Raw genomic sequence first — 24988 nt, forward strand, 5'->3', positions numbered from 1 at the left:
GATGGGTCAAGTTCGCGGCCGCCCGGCGCGGGGTGGCAGGGCCTCGCGCGGCGGCGCCACGTGGGGAAAAGTTTGCCGGAGCGCCGCCGGCCCTCGCGCCGCCCGGTCCCGCTCCCTCGGCGGCGCCCGGGTCGCGCCCGGGCCGAGCACCCCGCGGCGTCCCAACCCTGAGCGTCCCGCTCCGACCCCACAGGTCGCCGGGGAAAACGCCCTGGGGCTCCTCCGGCGGGTCGAGGAGCAAGTGTTCCACGAAGGTGCGCGGCGCGCGCGGAGGCCGGGGGGCGGCAGGCTGGACGCTCCGAGGGCCACCCCGGCGCGCGCCCCCAGCCGCTCGCCCTCTTAAGCCCCCGCGGCTGGCCCCCGCCCCCCGCGCGGCGCCCCGCCGCCCCCAGTGCGCAGGCCCGGCCGCCCCAGCGCGCATGCCCTGGGCTCGCGAGCGCGGCCGGCCCCCAGCCTTCTGCTTTCCACACACTCTACAACTGGGGAGGGGGCGGGGGCGGAGGAGCCCGGCCGCCCACGTGATCCTGCTGGCCGGGAGCGCGCGCCGAGCGAGGCGCGGGGAGGCGGCAGGCGTGAGCGCGCGCGCGGGCGAGGCAGCGAGCGAGGGAGCGAGCGAGCGAGCGAGCGAGCAGGCGGGCGGCGCGGGGCTGGGCTGAGGCGGCGGCGGTGGGCCGGCCGCGCAGGGGGAGGAGCAGGAGCGCAGCGAGGCGGGCGGAGGATGGGGCCGTGCCCGGGCTCCCGCTGCAGCCGCCCGGGGACACGCCGTGCACCCTCCGGCTCGGGGCTTCGGCGGCGGCGGCAGCGTTAGCGGCGGCGGCGAGAGCGGCGTTCCCGTCAGCGCTTCTGCCTCGGGCGGGCGGCTCGAGGCGGCGGCGGCTCCCCGGCGTCCCTCCCGGGGAGCTTTCTTTCTGCTCTGCTTTGCTTGTCGACCGCCTGCCTCGCCCTCCCGGTTTTGGGGAAGGGCGCCCTCTTCTCGGGACCGGGACTCTGTTTTGTGGCGGGGGCGGCGCGGCGCTCCACTCCCCTCCTGCCGCCCGGGGCCGAGCGCCACCCCAACTGCCCGGCGTGAGCTCGCCCGCCGCGTGCGGCGCCCCGGGGCACGGGCCGGGCGTTATTATGCGCTCCGCGCCCGGGGGTCTGGCCGCGCTGCGGCCGCTGCCCGGCCCCGGCCGCCGCCGGCTGCGCGGCTCGGACCTCTCGCGGCCCGGCAGTGAGTTTCCTGCGCGGCGAGCGTGAGCCGCGGCGGGGGCGTTCTCCCGCGCCGGGGCGGGCGAAGTTCCGCGCCCCCACTTTGCCGCGACCTTTGCGGGCCCGCCGGCGGGTGCGGGCGGGGGGCGCGGCGGGCCGCGGCCGCGGGGCGGGCTCCCCGGAGCCTCCGCGTCTCCCGATCAAAGCATTCCGCTATTCTGATTTATTGCCTGCTCGGCGAGTTATTTCTCTGCCTCCGAAGGAGACCTGTGTGTGCAGCCATTACTTTGCTCGGCGCCGCTCGCAGGCGTCTCGGCCCTCGGTGCGGCGGGCAGCCCCGCACTTGGGCTCGCGCCCCGCGCCCTCGCCGCGGCGCCCTCCCCTCTCCCCGCCCCTTCCCCTTCTTTCTCCGCGCCTTCCTCCTTCCCTCGCCGCCGGCGCTCGGCCGCCGCCGCCCCCGCGCCCTGCTCGGGGCGGAGGGACGCCGTGCCGCGGGAGGGAGGGCTCCGTGTCAATTTTTTTGTGCGGCCGCGGCCGGAGCCTGTGGCGCGCGGGCGGCCAGCGCGGGGACCCCGGCGCGGCAGAGCCATGGATGGCCCGGCTCGGGGCCATGGACTCCGCAAGAAGCGGCGGTCGCGGTCGCAGCGAGACCGGGAGAGGCGCTCCCGGGGCGGGCTGGGGGCCGGCGCGGCGGGCGGCGGCGGGGCCGGCCGGACCCGGGCGCCCTCGCTCGCCTCGTCGTCGGGCTCCGACAAGGAAGACAATGGGAAGCCCCCGTCCTCCGCCCCGTCCCGGCCCAGACCCCCGCGGAGGAAGCGGCGAGAGTCCACCTCGGCCGAAGAGGACATCATCGATGGGTTTGCCATGACCAGCTTTGTCACTTTTGAAGCGCTGGAGGTAAGCGCCCCCTCCCCCCGTCTGCCTTTATGCGCGGCCCCGTCGGCGGCGCCGGGCTCCCCTGCCGGGCTCGCCGCGCTCGGCGGCCGGCTGTCTGTCTGTCTGTCTGTCTGTCTGTCTGGCCGGCCCCGGGCTGCTCGCGGGCGGGGGCGCGGCGGAGCGGCGGCGCACTCGCGGAGCCCTGCCCGCCTCGGGTCTCCGCCTGGCTTGCCATGCCCGGCGCCCCCTCCCCGCGCCCTCCGCAGCGGATGGGCAGAAAGAAAGGGGTGCGGGCGCCACAACAATGCGCCCCTCGGCTCGGAGCGCGCGGCCCCTGCCCCTTCCTCCGCGCCCTCCCCAATCATGGCTTCTGGGCTGCCGAAGTCTCCGCTGGGCTCGGGGCGCCTGCGGACGGTTCCCTGGGTGCTGCTCCGGAGCCTGTGTCCGCGTGTCTAGCACACACCTTTCCTGGGTGTCCTGGGGCCAGAGGGGAGGGGGCTTCGTGCTTCTTGGCACCCCCCCACCGCATTTTTTTTTTTTTTTTTTTTTTTTTTTTTCCTGGAGCTGGGGAAGGGGGCGTTTTCTCCTGTTTGGGAGAAAGGAGGGAGGAGGGGAGAGAAGAGGAAAGGATGGAATATCTGTCTGTCTTCTGTGTGGAGCTGTGTTACAGAAAGGGTTAATTGTAATATTGTCTGCACATATACACATACCCTGTGTGTGTACATGGGCAATTTAGTTGAAGGACAGAAAAAGGTACACCAGGGAGGACTGGTGGGAGGAAAGAATAAAATTCTAGCTGGTTGCTGATGGGCTTGTCACCAATTGTCCCTCTCCCTTTTTGTGTGTGTGTGTGTGTGTTTCCTAAGTGATTGGCTTTGTGTATGTGTGTCTTTATTCCTTAGGCACTTGCTGGCAGCTTTGATTTTCAAATGCACATTTTCCCTGCCGCTTAAGAGGCTGGGGGTGGTGGTGTTCCGAGGACGGAGCTAGAGAAGGTCTGTCTAGGGGTTAGGGGAAACTGTATTTGCCTGGACAGATCTGATTTGATGCTAGAATTGGTCATTGGCCTCTAAATTTAACTGCCTTCTTTCTTCCCCCATCTCCCTGTCCCCTCCCCCAGTGCTCACACCACACACAGAGAATGCTTTGAGACTGCAGAGTTGGTCCAGCTTTCTAAAGCACAAAACCTTTCATGCACCTGATGTGAGGGTTTAGGATTCCTGAAGGAAAGTTTTCACATTTATTTATTTATTTATTTTGTGTTGTTATGGTATTGTTTCAAATGCAGAAATACAAGCTTTGTTAATGAAAGCTTAAATCTCACATATAACTGTACATCTGTATATGTGTTTTGGTGTCAGGTTTAAATATTTTTGTAAAAAACAATCTTTCTTTTAGCATTGTTCTTTTCTGTGAACTGCTTCTGGTCAGGGTGGATGGTGGACATTGGTTGGGGAGGAAGGGAAGGTGATGATGGTTGTGTTGGTGGTGACCATAGATTTTGATGTTAATGGTGGAATCAGTTACCCTTTGGTTCTAGAACTGGTGTATTGGCTAAAATTTTGAGTGTTGAGGCTCACCACTTAGGATAATTCTAAGTGTGTCTTCAACTTTGCCAAGGTGAGTGGGTACTGTGAAGTGTGACCTCTCTTCAAGATAGAGATTGAAATGGCATCGTGCATTCTAAGAGAAAACATTGCCTAGAATTTGGTTCACCAATGCTAATTTGTGGTTGGTTTAGGAAAGTACTTGTAAAAGATGGTTACAAGTGGTCCTGCTTTCTACGTGGTCCCTCACTAAGCAAGAAGGCCCTCCGAATTCCCTTGACCATTTTGAAAGACCAAAGAAAGATGGGTATAACAGATAGTAATTTTCTATTGTTTTATTTTTAATAAGTAGCTGTTTGGGCTTGTGATGTACAGATATCAATAAGTTTGGCTTTTGAGAGAAAATGTGCTCATTCCAGTTTGAGTGTGAAAACTTGTAATTTTTAAATAAGACCACAAGTTGAAAATACACCATTAATACCATTTCTTCCCTTGTTGTAATTGTTGTTTTCTTGTAATTTTTTAGATTCAAAACACAAGTTACTTTGGTTATCTGAATCCAGTATCACCTTCATATTTAAATATATATATATATGTGTGTGTGTGTGTGTATAAAAGGCCTAAGTTTTTGAAAAAGTTATTTAAAATTTCATAGGAAAATGTAAACATATGCAAAAGTAAACAAACAGAACGTTAAACCCCAGTACACCCAACATCCAAGTTCAATAACTACCAACTGACATGTCATCTTGTTTCTTCTGTAGTTCATATAGTTATTCCTTGCTCTTAGATATCTCATCTGTAAATATTTGTGTATAAATCTCTAAATCATAATAACTCAAAAACTACAAAACCCCACAGTATCATTATCACTCCTAAAGAAATTAATAGCAGTTCCCTATGTCAAATATGCTATTAGTGTTTACATTTTCATAGACCTAACTTTTGTAGGAAAACTTAATAAACTTTCATATTGGACATACACTAGGAAATAAAATTATTTGTCTGATTCTTTGGCAAAAGGTAGATATGGTGTCTGCTTGTTATCACATAGTGTCCATTTTGGATAGTCAAAATTATGTGTAGTGATGTTAAAATAAAACCTCTGATGTCCCACTACCCATTTTGGAAGGTTTAGTGAATTATCATTAGGAAATAGGCAACTAAACTATGAACTTGGACAGAAATGGGTGTTCAGACCATGTTTGTAAATGTTAAGATCTATTATAGAGCCTAAGAGTCACCCTAAATACACACTATGTTTTTGTGCCTTGTGTTTAGAAGTCAAAACAATTTTTATCACCTCTCATTAAGGCTGCTGCTGTTATGATGTTGTGATAAGAAACCAGAAATATTGACTTGCATAGCTAGGCTTATATCTTATGCCAGTTTAAAACAGTAGTTGTTAGACTAGAGTAGTGTTAATGGACACATCAACTTCGTGATTTTATTCTGAATAGCTTGATTTTGGTCTCCCTTTTTAAAAACTCATAATGAAATGTGTTGACATAAATAATTCCAGTCCAGCTATGATTTTATAGATACTAGAGAGTAGATAATTAAACTTGTCTAATGAGAGCCTGCCTTTTTATGCTGATTATTTCCACTTTTGTTGGATCTTATTTAAGATGATGAAAGCTGTGAGGATAGTTGGGCGAGTCTCACACTTCATAGGCAGTGAAACTGGCCGAGGTACTTTCAGATTCTGCAGGGACACTTCCCTGGAGTAATTGTGCCCTGAAGTTCAAGTGTGTGATTATGAAGAATCTCATGATAGAAGATAAGAGGGTGGGTGAGGAGGCTGAAGTTGAACATGGTGTTCTTTTCATTAGGTAGTAAAGAAACAGAATTGCTATTTGGGTATGGTATTATTTAGCTGGATATTCTTTAAATGACAGAATAAGAGCAAATATTCCCAGATATGTCTAGTTAAAAAAAAAAAAAGTGGTTACAGCTAAGAACTTAGAAATGGAAATATTGGGGTCCTAGATCAGTCTATCCTAATGCACCAGGTAATGGTAACTTTTTAATGTTTGGCTTTCTGCGTCATCTCTATTAGGAAGTCACGTGAGCATTATGGTGAAAATTAGATTTTGCAAATCATTTTTCCCCCTTATTCTTTTGTGTACTGGGTTCTTTGGGTATCCTCCTTCAGTATAACTGACCGAGGGAAGTGAAGATTAAGTTGTTGGTATTAGCAGACAAGAGACTTGTTGGAGCCTTGGAACCTTGTGAAAATTAAGGAACACTCATTTCATAATGATGTTCATTTGTGGTTTTCATTTCCTAGCTCTGTCTTGGGGCTTACCCACACATCAGTGGTCATTTAAGTAGGCCGTACAGAATTTGATGTACTTATCATATGCCTTGTTTCTAATAAATTATTATGGTCAAGTCTCAATCAGGCTCAATCAGTTTTTTTAAAAACATTGACCATGTTCTTCATATCAGAGCAAATATATATGAATTGCTTCATATGTGCAAGGCATCAGAAGTATGGAGAAAGTAGTATCTTGAAGATGTACGCAGTTTGGTTGATAAATAAGTTCACCTTTAAAATAATTTTGAAACAGGTACTTGAATACATAATAAGTAGACTTAGAGATAAAAGTGCAGTAGATGTTCAGAGATAGGGAGGGTAGTGAGATAGGCAGAAGTTTTTTAGGGGTCTTCATGGAGAAGATGGGTCTTGGAAGGATGATGCATAGATAGGATAGGAGTGGAGAACTGGAGCGCATTCTTAAGAATACTGAAGAAGGCACAAAAAATAGACCAGTAAGAAGACACTCTGTGATTAAGGCTTTGAGGACAAGAAAGCACTGTTAGAAATGAATACAAAGTAGGTAAAGCGCTTGTTGCCCTACATGGTTGGTGCAGGCACTTCTATAATCCTAGCTAATCAGAAGACTTGAGGCAGGAGTATTGTGAGTTCAAGGCCAACCTCAGCAACTTTAGTGAGACTCTGTCTCAAAATAAAATGTAAAGCTGGAGATGTATCTCTGTGGTAGAGCACCCCTGGGTTCATAAGAAGAAAGAAGTTATGTGGTCAAGAGACCTGTGGAGACCTATGGCCTAGGCTTTTCCCTTCAAACTAATTGTACAGAGACCTTCCTTGGGAAGTCAACTCTCTAAAAGTGTCATTTTCTTCATAATTGGAGAGATTAAGACTAGTTTAGAGCAAAAGATTCTCCAGCTGAAAGGGAAGATAGGTTTGCAGGTTGTTCACAAGTTGTGTTCCAGACCAAAACAGGTAAGCTACCCTCAAATAGATTTTGGATCTTAGTGGGCTGGACAAAAGTAAGTGAATGACTTGCTCTGCCAGAATTAAAAGTCTTTATTAGGTGAAGGTGAATTTTGACTATCAGTGAAGACAAGGCATGTATCTTATTTCCTGAATTTATTTGGCCACTTTTATGCTCAGCATTGTAATCTGTAAACTAGTATGGAATGACATCCTGGACAATATTCCAAAAAGAAGTCCTCCCGATCTTGGAATTTAGTAATCTCTGAGTCTTGGGTTAGTGGGCTGATGTTAGATGACTTGGAAAATCAGGCACAGAAGCTTGTAGTTGAGTGGGAGGCTGCTGCGTAAGCAGGAGTGGCAAAGGCAGTGTGAGGTGTGCATAGTGAGGAAGATCAGTCCACTTCTTTTCCTTCTCCCCTCTTCTTCCTGGTGTCAGCCTTCTCACTGACTGTTAGCAACCCTACCATGAGGTGAGTATTGGTGAGTGATTCTCATTAATAACCTCTTTTCGTGTGATAGCAGCCCAATTCTGAGGCTACCAGTGAGTGTATTTTATCCTCCATTGGTTCCTTTTAGTTTCATGTGTTGCTGCTTTTTAGCAGCCTGGAAAAAAAGGTTGAGTGAGAAAGAAGGTTGACATTGATGATAAAACAAAGGTGTCAGATTAGCTACCTTTTGCTCATATGTATGAAGTGATAATTCAAAAAGGGTCACAGTGTCTCTTCTGCTGTTAACAGAGCCAAGGAAAACTGTGGAGCTGTTTTTGTTGCCCGTTTCACTTTCTATCTTGGAAAGTTTGGCTGTGGGACTGCTGAGTAAACGGGTCAGTTCAAGCATTTCACTTCTGAAAGTGTGTGTAGCGTTAGCATTTGAGGAACTCGTAAGGGATGAGAAGGTTTGGAAAACAGGAAGGATGTGAATAGTGTGTGGTTATGAATTCAAGCATTTTACCATTCTTACTGAATTTCAGTAGTTTATAAGGCAGAGTATCACTGGAGGAGTATTTATGTGAGATGAGCTTGAAGGTTGTGGTAGAATGAGTCCATGCAGCTTGTGTTAACTGGAAATTAACCACTTAAGCTATTTTGCAGAAGGAGAGAGGATATAAATGAATCAGTAAATTAAAAAAATGAATCATAAAGTTAGTGATTGAGCCTTTGGTCTGAGAGTGGTATTCTCTAGCTCTTTGCTGGAAAAGGATGAAAAAACGAGCCGTAAACATGATTCAAAGTGCTGTAGATGACAGAGATTCTGGGACTCTTCCATAAAACAGTTGTATATACTATTAAAATAAATGGTGAATTTTAGTTTGAGAGAATAGAAATAAAGATCCCAAATGGAAAAAATAGTGGCAGTTTAGCTGTTACGGAATAATATAGGTCCCCAGGTTTGTTAGATTTGGACATTTTTGAACAAGAGGGCTGCTAATACTTGAGGAAGGGAGGGATGTGATGTGTGTTTTCATGGGTATGCATGTAGAGGGTGAATTTTATTTTACTCCTATACTGAATAGGAGTTGTTATATACTAAATGTAGTCTGACTTTATAAATTTAGTCATTTAAAACAGTTCTGAAAAACTTTTAGGTAGATTTGAAAAATCAGATTAATTGAAGTTAGGAAGAAAAATATGGCAATTAATTTGCTAAAACCTGAGACAGGGGAGGATCAGAAACAATTTGGGAATGTTATTAGTTGGGACAGAACTGTTTCTGATACATAATCTGTACTTTTTTTTGAATGTAGGTTTTTGTTTGTTCCTTTGAAGGGGGATATAAAATCTAAAGTGTCCTCTTTCTTCCAGATATGAGTTCTGTTTTTGCTTTACTTCTGTTAAACCTGTAGGGTAAGATTGTTACTAGCTTTGTGTGTCTTGGTACAGTGAATACATATCATTGTTTAAGCTATTAGTAACTGGGGAGGGAAGAAGTGAATTTCATCAATTGATGGCCTTTGCTTGCTTAGGAATGGAGGGTCTAGGCAAGTGCAGGCTTCTCTGCCTCATTCTTGTTCAGGTCTTTGGTTTCATCCATTTGGGAACTTGAAGCCTGAAATCATCGGAACTGCTCCCTTATTTTGAAGTGTTTCACAAATTAGGTATGTGGCAGTCTCGTTTTAGGGTTCACTTAGATTACCACCCACCTCTTGCCTGCCTCTGTACTTCCCTGTATCCCTCCTCCTGTCCCTCCTTCCTTTACTTTAGAGCTATCAAAATAATGCAGATAAGAGAAGGCAATGGATTCAGGGAGTTGTGGATGAAATATGAAAACTTTAAAATTTCTAAACTTGAATTATTTGAGCATTTACAATCTGTTACAGGGATTCTGATAGTAACTTGTGTAGGGAAATGGTTTGCCACAATTTTCTGGACTGGACTAGTTCATCTTTCTGATTTCTCAGTTCATTTCTGAATTCTGTTTAGGATTTGCCTGAACAAACATGACATATTAACTACATACAAATATTTAAAAAAAAAAAAAAACTTTACTGTTGGGGCTGTGGCTCTAGCTCAGTGGCAGAGCACTTGGCTACATGTTTGAGGCTCTGGGTTTGCTCCTTAGCAGCACATAAAAATAAATAAAATAAAGGCATGCTGTCCATCTACAACTACAAAAAACAAAACAAAACAAAAACTTTACCGTCATTTTGGCTTATGTATACCTCATGGTGCCATTCCTCCTTGGTACCTTCATAGCCCTACAAAAGCCATGTGTAGTATACGTGGAGTCACAGCGAAGGGGAAAGCCCGGTGTATAAAGTAATGAAAAGTGGCTAATGCAGGTTGAAATTAATTTTTTGGCAGAAAATCTTCATATTCTAAGTACCCTTTGGATGTTACTGAGTCACAGCCTGCAAAAGACAGATCTGCGCTCTTGGTTATATGGGTGAAACATAATGTTTTCAAATTGCAGTTAAATTCTGAAACTGAGACTTGCCTGTCAGGGTCAAAATGTGATAAAAACTGAGGGATATCATTTTCTTTGTCTTCACACTTACCATTTATTGCACCTCAGAGCCAAACTCATTTTAGGTTTCTGTAAAGTTTCTGATGGCAGTGATACTTAAGAATTTAAAGGAATTAAGAGATTATAGTCCAGGCTTGGAGTTATCCCTTAGTTATTATATTGAAGTAGTCTTCCTTTTTTTTTTTTTCCTAGTTTTCTATGTTCACTTGTGCTTGCAGGCTAAAGGTTGCTGGTTAAGCGTTGCTCAGTGAACCGGTTTCCATGGTTAAAAACAAAGTGGGGGAAAATCCCCTAAGAGAATGAAGATGTAGATAACAACAGTTGGAGATTAGATTATCACTTGTTTTCTATCCTCATGAAGAAATTCCAGTGACTTCCACCCATTGGATCTGTACATGTTAAGTTGGAGAAAATAATGATGGCCTTGGATTGTTTTCTCCAAGAAATGATCTTTGATAGTTTAAGGGAATTTATACTTTGACTACCACAAGCATTTGGTATTGTGCATTGTTTTATTTTGCGATTTGCTCTTTCCCTGTTTATTGTGGTGGTCACTTATAGTTGCTTGTGAAAATTAGCTTTGAGATTAATGTTCCTGAAGTTTGTACCTACAACACCTTTTCAGAGAATCCTTTGAATCTTTTCCACTTCAACCATTGCTGGCCCGTAGTGCTTTCTCAGCCTCAGTGGCTTCAGAGGTAGAGACCTTATCTTGAGTGATGTAGTTCTACCTCTCATTTTGACATGAAAACATAGCTCAGAGGAGTTAATTGACCTGTAGATCACACTGAGAGTTAGAGGCCCTGACTGTTAACCAGGCGACTCTTTACTTCTTAGTACCTGGAAATTTTGAGGATTTGGGAACCTTGAAAGGAAATTTTTATTTAATTTAAAATAATGCTTCAAATGAGGATGGATACCCATGATTGTAAAGCTTCCCGTTTTTTTTTTTTTCTGTGTTCTGATTGTTAGTGAATTTCAAGAATCTTTTAAAAATATTTTTCCCAACCCCACATTGTCTGACAGCACTATATTACCCTGAAAATTATTGCCTTTTTTCTCTATGTACTTAACGATTTTTAAAAATCTCCCCTACTGGACTGGGGTTATAGTTCAGTGATAGGGTACTTGGCTAATGTGTGTGAGGCGCTGGGTTCGATCCTTAGCACCACATAAAAAAAATCTTCCTTATTTCTCTCCAGGAACGAAGGTGCTAAAAAAAATTAGGGTGGTCATATGAGGGTTGCTCATTTTTTAGTGTCCTGTGGAAAAATAATTGCTTGGGTATAAGATGACCTTAATGTGGCCCACTTTCTGAGGGGAGGGTATAATATTTTTTTTAGCCTAGCGATTTAGGGAAACTCAGAACAACTTAACAACATTGGTAGCAGAACATTTAATACAGGGAGCTTTGGAGCATATTTGAGTTGACGACTCAACCAAAAGTTTTCTTCTGAAGAAAGACTCAGAATCTTAAATCCATATGACATGTTGGCTAAGTCTTCTTGTCTGTTTATTGCTGAGCCAGAAAATTTATAACAACTGTTTGTCATGTGTATGTATTTATAACCATTCATATAATGAAAAGAAGTTTTCATGGGATTGTAATAACATATCAAGATGGATGTAATTAAAACAGAAGCATATTGACACCTAGAATTAAATGCAAACCATAAAGTAGAATATCTGAGCATTGTGCCTTACATATTTGCTGTAGGGGGCAATCAGCCAAATATGCAAATAAAAAGACATTGATGAATTTCCCTGCGAACGTACGTGTATGTGGTTGCAGAGAACCTATTTTATTAATCTTTTATCAAGCATTGTTTAGATTTGCAGGAGCAATGGAATGTACTAATTTGGCAGACCAAATAGCTTACCAGCAGAAAGTAGGAAATAATAAGGGGAAGACATGATTGATATGCTGTCCTATAAATAACACATGCGACTGACATAGGGGCTGAGTAATCTTTAGATCTTGCTTGATGTCATTAATGGAGTTGTTAAACCAGGATGTTTGCGTTGAACTTCGATCAGAGAGGCTCTGCCATCCATTTAAAATGCAGACGTATCTCTAGTCACATTCTGGACTGGTAGATATGTTGACAAAAGTGGTATAAATAATTTTTTTTTTTTTTTTTTTTTTGGTAAATTGGATCAAATGTACCAGGGAATCTTGCTGTGAAAAATATGAGTTTTTTTTTTTTTAAACCAAGTACAGCACTGTTCTCTGTAGGGAAGCTGGGATTTTGGTAGAGTGAGTCACTTTAGATGGGCATAGCTTTCCCTGAACACATTTCTGCATGTGTTCATTCTCCTCCTTGAAGAAAGTGACTGTGAGATTTGCATTTTCTCTTCAGGTTTTATACCTCACTTGGTTGGTGCTTCCAGGAATAATTGGTGGTGATTTGAATAAGGCCGCATCATTCAGATTTCAGAGCTAGGTTTTCAAGTGTGTGCTAAGGAGGGCTTGCGGCTATGAATATGGAATATGATTTCCATATCTGTTCCATTGGGGAGTCCAGGCATGTCATAACCACTTCAGAGTCATGATTGTACAGAGACACTCCAGCTATAATTTTTCTATATGACAGTTCAGTTTTAAAATTGTAAAGATGCCAAAAGCGGGGCTGTATTGTTATTAGGGAAGTCGGTGACATCTGTTATATCTTGTTAACCAGGGGAGGAAAATGCTTTAATCAAAACATCTAATTATGCCCTCTCAACTGATGAAACATCCTCTGCTAAATTTTTAGAATTGGACTTAATGGAAGAAGCTGGCCTTTGTAGGAACTGTGAAGTAAATTTATTCTTTTTATTTTGAAAAATACTTATTCCTAACCATAGTACATTTTAATTTTATCAGATCACTTTTATATTGTGTTGAAAAGATATTTCAGAAGTTGTCTGAGCTAGGGTGAAGTTTCTGTTTTTGTCGTCCTCCCTCTTACTCCCATAGCAGATGAGGCCCCCAGAGGTAGTGTTTGTTTCCAGATGTGAACTTCTGAGGATACATGGTAGCTGAGAGCTACCAGGGCAGGGAGCAAATGATAGTTGCAGGTGAGAGGTAAGGGGATAATTCAGCCTTGTGTGCAAGGAGGTGTGATTTCACACCTGAATGTTGAAACCTGCTGTTGTGTCGTTTTAAAATATTTTATTAATTTAATATACTAGCGGGCCTCATTGTTCCAGCTCACTATTCAGTTGAAGGAATATAACTGCTTTAAATATTGAAGTATAGTGTCATTCCAGAAATAATTCCTGTTTTTAAGAGTAGTTTTACATAATATCTAAAAGTATCAAAAACTCTTTAATGGAGCATTTCTGTTCACTTTTAGTTCCCTTGATCACTTTTTAAGAGTTGTAAAATATTTTGGCCATGTGGCTCTTTGTGTCATTCAGACTTCAAAACCTACTTCAAACTCATTCTTTCATCTGTATTTCCTACCCAGAGTTAATTTTAACTGCTTCTGCTCTCCTGTTTCTGAAATTACAGATGATAATAGTAATGTTAATGATAGTACATAGTTGATAGTCTTAATACTGAGATATGAGTATGTGAGTATATGCAGAGCAATACTTTATTTCCTATATTTGGGAGCACTTATTTAATCTTTCTGAAATGATTTCCCCATTGATTGAAATCTTGGGGCCAGCATGAAGGACATTTTGAAGTGTTAACCATGACATGATGTGCTTCATTGTTTTCTTTGGCAGCTGATGGGAAGTTCAAATGCTATTCTTTTTTTGGGGGGTGGGATCTGTTATATGTTACTCTGTGTAACTTGGGAGTTATGATTGGAACCTAAGAAATGAGAAAATCCCTGTATTTTCTCCTGTGTATTCTTTTATTTCTCTACATTCCCTGCCTTTGACCCCTGCTGTCTCTGTATGTATATCCTTCAGGAAATATTTGAGGCTTTTGTAATTATTGGTTTCTTACTAAGTAATCTGTGCATAGTAGGTATTCGGTACTTTTTTACTGTTGACTTATTTCTACAAAAAATCCGTGAAAAGGTATTTTTGAATAGGGAGCTGCTATTTACTCTGCTCTGTGCCAGGCATTGTGCATGCACTTTTGCATTCATTGTGCCACAAAACTATCATTTGAAAAAAATAAATGATACCTGTTTTTCAGTTGAAGAAACCGAAGCCCAGAGAAGATTGTTAACTTGCTGTAGATCAGGAAATGTAGCAGTTTCTGCCAGACTTGAAAACTTGGACTCTTCACCCCTTTATGCTCTTCTTTTTAGTACAGATTCATTTTCTGAAAGCCTCAAATGGGTCTCTGTCCCTTATTGCTCCTGGAAATTATCTTGGTTACAAAGGATTTTCTAGTTATAAAAATAGGCTTTTGGAGGAGAGAGTACCTTATCACTTTTTGGAAAGTTCTGTCTCTTCTTTTTCTTAATTAATTTTTTGTGGTGCTGGAAACAAACTCGGGGCCTTGCACATACTAGGCAAGTACTCTTCTGCCAATCACATAGTATGTCTGTAGCATGTTTGCTGTTGCTGCTGTTTTGTTTCTTTCAGTGTCCTTCCTTGTATTAGAATCTTTTTCCCAGTTAGCATTACTCAGGTAGATTTTAGACTAGTCACAGAGTTCAGGCTCATGAATGAGGGCTGCTCTGTGCCAGTCCCTGTTGTAAACCCCTGGACCTATTTATCTCAGTGACTTCCTGACACAGCCCCTTGGAACAAAAGTGTAAAATTGGAGAAAGGACTGGCATCCTTTCACAGTTTAGTGTGCGTTAAGGAATTACTAGAGATTCCTAAGCATTTTGTCTGCTTTTAAACTGTTACAGTAAGTACCACTTCTCTCAGAAATCTATTCCACAATAAAAGAGACCTTATTATTGGTGCAACTTTAAAAAAGAAACACAGAAAACTAATAGGTACTCCATTCTCCTGGTGAAAGACTACTAAATATCTCTTTGCTTTTCTTCATATCTGTTTCTTGATGGTACCTGGTGACAAATAGTCCATTATTTCCTCATTATTGTTTCCTTTCATTATTCTAAGGACATTTGCAGATTGTTCTTTTCCATTTCTTACTCTGCCCTGTTCAGGCTTGTTTATGCTACAAAGAGTACGCTAAATACATGTAACTGTTAGATTTGCTTCCTATGTTATCTTCTTCAGAAGACCCCTCCTCATCATTCCTGGGCTTCCGATTAGTTCATCCTTTAGAACTTAAGGTTTTAGACCTGGCTGATGATCATCAATTGGGCCACAGGAGAATACGATGATACCCACCCCATTTCCTCTCTGGGACTGAAAATTAAAAAGGCTTCTAGGTGAATATGAAGACAGGTCAATTAAACATTTCTCTGAAGGGTCTTTCACTTGAGGAGAGGTGGCTGTTTCTTCTTGGATCCATCATTCTCTGAGACACAGTGTCTTGTCCCTCTTTCCAACTTCTTCAGTAATCATAGTTATCCTTCCACACATCCAAAGTGGAAATGTGGTAGAGGGCTGTCTTTATAGAATGTAAAGGGGAGACCCAAGTCACAGCATTTCCTTTGAAATTTAACTATGGAAAATGAGTGTGAAGGAATCGTATCTGTTAGGTTCAGAGTTTTAAAGACAATTTCCTTATGTTTTAATTTTATGGGTGTATGAAATACAAATTCTTTATTATTCCTAGGTCCTGACTCAGATTTTAAACCTTGGTTAGAAACCATGATTTTTTTTTTTTTTTTTTTTAAACTTTTCCTTCTGTCCTTCCTTGGCCAGCTTGGTGGTTTGTAATACCCCTCTTGTGATTTTTTTTTTTTTTATTGTGACTTTTTAGATTTTTTTTTTTTAATTGAGGACACAGGGTAAGGATGGGCTAATAGATGATTGTGTTTCCCTCAGCGTAGTTGAGTGTTCTTTGTTTACAGATGAACATTTCTTTAGCATTCTTGTAGGTTTCTACATATTTCAGCTGTACTCTTACTTTGTTTATTATGATATACCTGGAATTAGGGACAGAGAAATTATACTCAGCCTGATTTGGAAATTATCTTGCTGAAATATTGTCCATATGGGCCATTGTAAAATTGTTAGTACAGCAAATAATTGCTTGCCCAGTGATGTGCTTTGTCATTACTTCCATCTTCCAGGAAGCACTCCTGTAGCATGCTGGCATCAGTGGCATCATTAGAGAACATGTGGACATAGAAAGTCATTGAATTGTCTTTGGTTTAAGGATTATAGTGTTAGTGGATGGGTTGCCATGCTTTTAAACAGTGGCTCTTGTTCAGTACTGCTGAAATGAATGATAGAGGTTTGTAAATGTCCTACTCGTTTGCTGAGTACATTTCATATCTTTGTGCAATTGTGAGAAAGTTGTTTAGTTGTGTTTAGGACCCCGTTATGGTATTATAGCCAGTTGGCTTCTCAGGAGGGTTTCTTTTGACTGCCCCCTTCCCCCCAGGAGACTTCCTCAACCTCTCTTTTCCTGATTGTGAGCCCCAAACAGGCCACCCTAGGGATGATTTTATTTGGGGGTCATTTAGATAACTAAGTAGCAGAGAGACAGGAAGCCACCAAGTGGCTGCCATGTTCTGGAATTTATAACTTGTACTGTAGAGCATCTGTCTCTACATAGGTTGCAAGTCTGTCACCCCTCTTCCTTTCTCTGTTAGGAGGAGTGAGATTGTTGCAGCCTACATGCTTAGTGATAGGTCCTCAAGACACAAGGGGCCATATGAAGGGCATAGAAAGATTCAGGCTTACCATCTGTTTGTAAATATCTTAGGAGTGCAACAATGGTGTGCTTGGATTTCCAGGGTTCTTCTTGAACTGCCAATCAGGTGTAGGTGAAATTAGAGAATGGAGTCATTCATAAATCTAATGTTTCTCTTTGGTGTCTAACAGAAATAATGTGGGCTTTTTGACTGGTAAGGGACTTTGGAGATCATCTTTGGTAGTGGTTTGGGCTGCCTCTGGAGACATTGAGTCAGCTGGGGGAGTTTCAGACCTTATTCAATCAGAAGAACCCCATCTTTTTACCTGTTTTTTAAGTGAGGGTAAGAGTCTTTTTGGAAAGGAAAAGATATCTGAATTCTTTATTCTTTCATTCAAAAAGTATTTATTGAGAATTTCAGCGTGCTGGGCAGGCACAGTTTGAGGGGGAGGTACAGGGAATACTCATTAAATAAGAAAAATATATATCTATGCTATTAATGGAATTTATATTCTAGTAGGGGGATAGGGGACATATTGTAAATAAGCAGGTACATAATATGTTAGTAACTGGGGTTTTATAAAGCAGAGTGAAGGGATAGTGTGAATTTAGTGTGTGTATGGTGATGTGCTATTTTATAGAGATGGCTTTGGTTTCTCCAAGGAGGTGATATTTGAGCAGAAAGTTGAAGGGGGTGAGGGTGTAAGAAATATGGATAGCCAGGAGAAGAAAATTTCAGGAGAGCTAAAAGGAGGTGTAAGGGCTTTGAGGAAGGAATGGTTTGTTATGTCCAATTTTAGAAGGCCATGTGGCTAGAACAGAGGCAGCCGGGAAGAGAGGGGCAGAGATGGGGCAGAGGTCCACAAGGACTTTGACTTTTATACCTAAGTGATAGAAGAAACTTAAAAACAACTAAAAGTGTATGCCAAACCCTTATTTCCCAACTGAAAATGTGGTTTTGAATTTCCTCAAAGTCACACAGCTGGTCGTCAAATAAGTCCAGATCTAGAAACCACATATGACATTCTTATATGGTAGCTTCTCATTGTACCTTGCTGCTACTGTTTTAGGCTAGTGGAGGCAGGGGCATCCTTTTGGACCAGATGATTTTTGTTTCCTTTCCTGTTTATGGGTATGGTTCTCACAAAAGACAATTTCAAAAATATATAGAGTTTCAGTGCCTGATTGCCCTAAATGGGAAACGGTGCCTGAATCTGCCACCGTGTGCATAATAATTTTAATACCAGCTCACATTTTCCAAGTGCTTACTGTTTGTTGTGGCATTCCTTATATCCAAAGCTTTACATGTATTATCTCATTTAACTCTCACAATAATGCCGTGAAGTAGGTGCTTTTATTATTCTTATTTTAGAAATGAGGAAACAGGTTCACAGAAGTTCAGTAACTTTCCTGTTGTAGAGGAAGGCTTGAGTATCATATTGCATGCCTGTAATTCCAGAGACTCCAGGCAGGAGGATCACAAATTCAAGACCAGTTTCAGCAACTTAGATCCTGTCTCAAAATAAAAATGAGAAGATGACTCGGAGTGTAGTTCAGTGGTAGAATGCTCCTGTGTTAAATCCCCGGAATGGGGGAGGGGTGAGTGGGTGGGGAGCTAGAGGAAGGAATAGACCCAGACAATCTGAATGAGTCCTGAGCCTACCCTGCCTCTCTCATGAGAAAGAAGGGGGATGGGACTATGAGGACTATATTCTCCTCATCCCCATTTTGATGGTTCTAGAGCTGTACTTTTATTGTAATACCTTCTTGTCCCAAATTACTTCTGTGATTCCAGATGTTTGGTTATATAGAGATTTTCACAGCCAGGCTAACTGAGGCCTGGAAGCTCTGTTGATTTTAGGTGGATTACTGGTTAGGCAGATACCTTTGGTCTTTCTCAGCTCAGTTTGACTAGATCATTTTTCAAGACCTATCTGTATGGTGAAGTGTATTATGGAATGCAGGTCAGCATTTTCAAGTCAGATCAAATTGAATTGGTCTTGATATTTTTCCCCCAGTGAAATAAAAATCCCAGACTCCACCAGTCTGTAATCCATAGGAATGTAAATTCATTTGTGCTGCTGCATTCAAGGACCAGTATGCTTTGAGCTTGTTTTAAAATATAGTTGTATAAAAATGAATGTATGCTGGGCATGGTGGCACTTGCCTATAATCCCAGCAATTTGGGAGGCTGAGGTAGGAGGATCGCAGATCACAAGTTCAAAGCTAGCCTCAGCAATTTAGCAAGGCCCTGTCTCAAAATAAAAAAAAAAAAAAAAAATTTAAAGAGGGCTGGGGATTTGGCTCTAGTTAAGAGCCCCTGGGTTCAATCCCCAGTAACCCCCCAAAAAGTTTTTAGAAAGATGTGTATACATGTGTTCATTTGACTATGAAATACTTTACAAATACAAACTTGTACATAGCATAACATAACCAACATCTGTACAGCTACCATCAGTTTTAAAAATCTTACTATACTTTTTTTTTTTTTTTTTAAACTGCATTGTTATTTTTAGTATGTATTGCCTGAGGAGGAAGCGGGGGCTGCAGATTGTCAAACTTAGCCACACATTTGAATACTCTAGGGAGTTTTTTAAAAAGGCCCCCATAATCTTGGGACAGTAGAGGGAGCCCCCACTCAAAATCTAAATGAACACATTTGAAAGCTCCCCAGAGAATTCTGGTGTGCATTGGGAATAGGTACCCTCTGTTTGTAGGGTGTGTTGGTTTGTCTTCATTGAGTTTTTTCAGATGACTCCTGGCCTTTATTATATTTTCATTTTTTGCTGTTACCTTTTATTTATTTATTTATTTGGTACTGGGGATTGAACCCAGGGATGTTTTAGCCACATTCCCGCCCCTTTTAATTTTTTTACTTTGAGACCGAGTCTTGCTAAATTGCTCAGAGCCTCACTAAATTGCTGAGGCTAGCCTTGAATTTGTGGTCCTCCTGCCTCAGCCTCTTGAGCTGCTGGGATTGCAGGTATGTGCCACAACACCCAGCCTTTGCACTTTTTAATATGGTTCAGCTTTCCAGGATTCTGAGAGGTAATGTCTTAGGGAGCTTTTTTCCTGATTCTCTATTCCCTCTGCCATTACTTTGTGAAACAAAGTGAGTATACATTTACATATTTGTTAGAAAGCTTCAGATACTTAGGGACCAGGTGTGAGGCATTAGAAAGGGGACTGAGAAATTCAGAAGTATTGGGAGCTACTGTCTGCTGAAAGTGTTTGGGGTGAATTTAAGTTACAGAATTACCTTGGGAGTTGTGGGGACAATTTTCATTGCAAAAACCTTGAGGTACACACATTTTTACAGAAAGGTGTTGAGCTATAGGATGGCAGTTGAGGGCTTTATTTTTTGGTTTATATAATATGTGGTAGGATGTTCAGTATCATGTGCCCTGCCACCGGAATGGTGTTTTAGTCAACTTTTTCTTTGCTCTGACCAAAAGACCTGACAAGAACAATTAGAGGAGAAGTTCATTTTGGAACTTGCTCTTTCAGAGGTCTTAGTCCATAGATGGCTGACTCCATTCTTTGGGGCCTGAAGTGAGGCAGAACATCATGGCAGAAGACTATGGTGGAGGACAGCAGCTAAGGACATGGCTCTAGGAAGGAGATAGAGAGAAAGCTCTGTTCTCCAGGGATAAAATATCTACCCCAAAAGTTGATATACTCCCAGTGACTCACATTCTTCAGCCATACCCTATATGCCTTCAGTTATCACCCAGTTAATACCTGTCAGGGGATTAATTCTCTAATTAGGTTAAGGCTCTTATAACTCAAATCATTTCACCTCTAAGGTTTTTTGCATTGTTTTACACATGGAACTTTTGGGGGACACCTAAGATCTAAACCATAACAAATAGCTTGCTCAGGATATGTTTGAAGCTGATGCCCTTCGGAAGTGCTGTCAATTGTGGATTATGTAGGGCCTAACTACTCACTGTGGTCTTAGCTCCCTTTAGCAGTCCTGTCTTCTTCATTCAGCTTATGGGTACATTTAAAACTACGGGAACTATTCTAGGTACTGGTGGTATAAGAGTGAACTGAAAAAAGCAGTCACTCTCAAGAAATGTCGTTCTGGAGATGTATGGGGGCATTTTTTGGTGTGTCTAACACAGAAAAAGTTGTAGGGTAACAGTGATGCTCCCTTAGAAAAACTCTGGAGGAATTATTTGGCAGGTAGAGAAGTGTTTTTGCCTAATTTATCTTAAGTTGTGTTTTTTTATCTTGAGGTTTTGATTTTAAGTGCTTTCATGAATGTATTTCTTCAAGAGAAGTTAAGCACTGGGACATTGAAGTTTGCAGGAACTTTTGGAATTGATTGAATTTTATATTAGCAGCTTAACATGATGAGAGTGATGTACATACAACTAAGGTTCAAGCTTAGGGAAGATGCTGAAGTAATAATGATGCTTGATTCTTTTTCTTTTTGAAGTGGAATCCCCTAATACATCTGTGTGCTTATAAATTTGAGGGAGAAGGCGGCAGAAAACTAAAGTTTGTTTCTAAGACTTTGTATGGGGCACCTCACTATCAGGTTACTTTGATTTGAAAGACTCGGGCAGAAGTGAAGTTTAGATCTGTCAAGTCTTCCACAACAGTCCAAAATTAGACCCTGATGGAAACCATTAGGCCTCTGAATAGAGGGATGCCTTAGAGGTGATGTTTGGAGTTAATTGATAAAATGGATTTTGGGGAGAAAATGGGAAGTTTGAGAGGAAAGTATTTGTCGAAAAAGAAATACAAAAGCTTTTGGGTTAAATGGCGGAAGGATACAGGGGTTGATACAGAATATCATCTTCATCAGACAGTTGTTGACTAGAGAAAGAAATCTCAGCCTGTGAAGAACTTGTTATACCTGTAAGGTCTTAGAAAGAATCATCTAAAATAATAGAAAAGCAAGAATATGCTGTTTCATCAGCTTTTGGATTTCTAAAGTAGATTTTTGACTTCAGGTATGGGAAGGCATGTAGGAAATGAGAGTAGTGGTGGTTGTTATTCAAGGTAAGACTCCCCCCCCTTTAGGCTTTCCTGGTGGGTTTAGAAGTCTGGATCCTTGGGGGCTGTGTATACTGCTAAATGGAGTCTAGTACTTGTACATCTGCCTAAATTAGTGGGTTTGGAAATAAAGACAAGGACTTCTGAGTGTTCTCAGAGAAGATTGCACAAGAATTCTTGGAAAGATGGAAGATTTGTGTCTACTTTGAAAAGAATAGGACATGAACGTACTTGTCAATTTTGTCCTCACCATCAGCTCAGCATGGATGTGTGGATAATAATAATATCAACTAGCATTTATCAAGTGCTTACTATAAGACAGCAATTTTTTTAGTTGCTAAAATCAACTAACGCCATCTCACACAGTGGTCCCACAAGCTATATACTGTTAATGATCCCAATTTTATTGGAATGGAAATAGTCTCACTTTAGGTTCATGGTCATTCAGTGGGTCTCTGGAGCCTGACTTGAATCACTGTGTAATGGAATTAAATATTAATGCTGCATAAAGGGTTTTGTTCTGATGTTGCTTTACTGGGGCTTTCACCCCTTCTCCCCCACACATTCAGAGGTAATTATATACTTAAGTCTGACATCTTATTATAGATGAGAAAATAAAGATCTAGAAAATTATGTTACATAATTACTCTGTTTGACCTAGCAAGTTAGTGGTAGGACAAAGATGTGGAACCCAGGTTTCCTAATATGTGGGTCATTGCTTTTCCCACAGCACTATATTGCTTCCATTAAAAATATCTTAAAACATTTAATTGAATTAAAAATTTGTGTCACTGGTACTCTTGTGGATAAATGAGATTAAAATGAGATACTGTGTGATTTTGCCTTACAGAGGAGATGGTAGACATTTTAGAAGTTATTTGCCTGTAGGATTATCTGATCTGCTCCTCAGGATGTCTTCCTTATGGTCTTTGGTAGGCTTAGACATAGAAAATATTTAGAGAAAATACAGAAACCATTCTCAGTGAAGTTTTGTATTATTGTAGGTTCATGGAATGGTGCCTCACCCATTAAATTTCTTTACTTTAACCCCCAATGGAACACAAGTAAATCTTCAAAAGTTCTAAATGCAAGCTGCCTTTAGCTATTTATTATCTGTCAAGTAAGATTTTAAAAGAGGGTAGAAAGAGCCACCTTGATTCTTGGTGTTTTAGTTTCCTATATTCTGGGTTTTTGTTTTAGTTTTTCTTTTGATACCGTAATTCCTTTTGTTGTAACCTCTTTCCTTGGCTAATGCTCTGTTTGAAAACAAGTGTTCTCCTATTCTAAAACCAATTATCCAGCAGGCTTCCCAGTTGTACTCACAGATAAAAGACCCAGGGGTAGTACTTCTACCTTTGAATTAAGGTTGCCTATGTGTGCTTGAGAGCAAGGTTGTTTGCTACAGAACTTCAACCCAGATTAATGTGGTTATCTAAAACTAGAGAATATAAATCTGAAAGGGGAAATGTGGTTAGGATATAACCCTTTAAAGGGCCCTGATGTGAATCTGGAATACAGTGGGTAGTTTTATCTGGGGTTAGAAAACAGGCTCCAATTTGTCTTTTGGATTTTAGCTGAATAACTTTGGTCCTGTCACAAAATCTGTGGACATCAAAACTCTCACTGACACAGTGATGATAATGAAAATAGGGACAGTCTTGAAGATTGTGCTGTGGAAAATACATGTGTAGATTTTGCCAATGAGCCAGAATCCCATGTGGCTACAGACAAGTAATTTGATTTCACTGTTTCTCTCCTTAAATTTGCAGGAAGGGGTGTTCCCAGTCGGAGTTTACATAGTGATTGTAACTTTTATCAGCTTCCTTTTAGGGGAGGTGTAATTGTGAAAAAAAAAAAAAAATTAGTGTCTTGTATTTGGTGAGAGAATACTTTTTCAGTCATTAAAACTTCTATACAACTTTCCAGATGTGGGTGATTTTTCATCACTCATTTTGGGTATGGAGAACATGAATTGAATGGTTTCAGACTTGTAAATCACAAGTTTTTGCCTTGTGATTTTGCTTTACGGAGGAGATGGTAGACATTTTCCAAACCCAGTTGCATGTCTGCACCTCAGCTTATTAAACATACAGATTCCTGGGACAGAGCCTCAGACATGGCTAGGCAGTTGCTCTACTCCCTGGAGTTCTGTTCTGCAACCCTCCTTCCTCCCCATCCCACTTCCTTTTCTGTTGGGACACCAGGGATTGAACAGAGGCCTTGCACCTATAAGGCAAACACTGTACCACTATGCTATATCCCCAACTTTTTTAGAATAAAAATAAAAATTTTATTTTATTGTTTTTGTGATACTGGGAGACTGAACTGAGGACCTTGCACATACTAGGCAAGTGCTCTACCACTGAGCTATATCCCCAGTCTCCTGCCTCAGCCTCTCGAATAGCTGGGATTATAGTCATGGGCCACTGTGCCTGGCCAAGGAGTTATAGCAAGCCCCTGTACAGAGAAGTTTTGTAAAAACTGTTTCATAAAATATTTTTGAGCGCTACCTTGGGGCAGCAAAACTCATAGTGGTTTAAAATAATTAATTTCTAAGCCACCAAACTCTTCCCGAAACATAAATCATTCATGTGTATTTGTTTTTTAAATTTACTTATTGTGAAATAGAAGACATCATGAAAAATGTGTGCAGCTTAATGAATTATCACTGAATGAATTCCCAAGTAACTAGTATTCAAGCAAGAAAAAGAACATTGCCAGAAACATTTGGATATGTCATTTCCTAAAATTTTCTCTTCCACTTCTCCTCAGAACTTAGAGGAGAAATTTCTTCTCCCCAAGAAATTAGAGATGTAAGTAAAGGTTGATAGCATAGTAAGGTACAAATTTTAAAAAAAAGTGTTTTTGTACTGGGTACTTTTTAATCACTCTTTATTTCTGTTAAGGTTTGGCGATGTGAAGTTTGTATTTTTCTGTTTTGATTCTGCCATGTATTAGTTTCTACAGTCACTACTAATGCACACAGACTATATAAAAAATTAGGCTCTAAGATACATCTTTTCAGAAATCATAACTTACTAAAATATTTTCATTATCCTTTTGAAAAATGCATAAGGACAGATTATCAGCCCTGGCAGTTGACTCTAGTAAACAAATGAGTTTTCTCATTACTGCCTGGGTAACTTAGGAAACATGTCTCAGTGGCCAAGTATCTTTATCTGGTACATGGTGGAAGGACGCTTTTTCATTTTAAAAAAATGAAAGAAATTATTCTTTCCTCTTCGTCCAACCCAGAATATCTCCTTCATTTCACTCCATTCTATTTTAAAGTCAGAGGTAATGGAGTCTGTCTGAGGGTCCCCCCCTTTCTTTTTCCCACTGAAGAATCATTAGATTCTTTTAATATTTTTTTTTTTATTGTCAGTGGACCTTTATATGTGGTGCTGAGAATCGAACCCAGTGCCTCACACATGCTAGGCAAGTGCTCTACCACTGAGCTACAACTCCAGCCCTCATTAGAAATACTAA

General features: G+C 41.9%; 1 protein-coding gene across 12 annotated transcripts in view; it reads left to right on the forward strand.

Moving 5' to 3' along the window:
• Positions 1–660: 660 nt before the first annotated feature.
• AUTS2 (activator of transcription and developmental regulator AUTS2) overlaps positions 661–24988 on the forward strand; it is a 1098554-nt gene continuing 1074226 nt past the window's right edge. For 10 of the 12 annotated variants that reach the window (XM_079120204.1, XM_079120194.1, XM_079120196.1 and 7 more), the window contains exon 1: positions 662–2085. In XM_079120204.1, the coding sequence (XP_078976330.1) occupies positions 1777–2085 (309 nt within the window). In that variant the 5' untranslated portion in view covers positions 662–1776. Of the gene's footprint in view, positions 2086–24988 lie in introns of all 12 variants that reach the window. The other 2 variants (XM_079120201.1, XM_079120198.1) reach the window with 2 other exon arrangements.

The sequence above is a fragment of the Sciurus vulgaris genome (genome assembly GCF_902686455.1).
Source record: "Sciurus vulgaris genome assembly, chromosome: 18".
Taxonomy (NCBI): domain Eukaryota; kingdom Metazoa; phylum Chordata; class Mammalia; order Rodentia; family Sciuridae; genus Sciurus; species Sciurus vulgaris.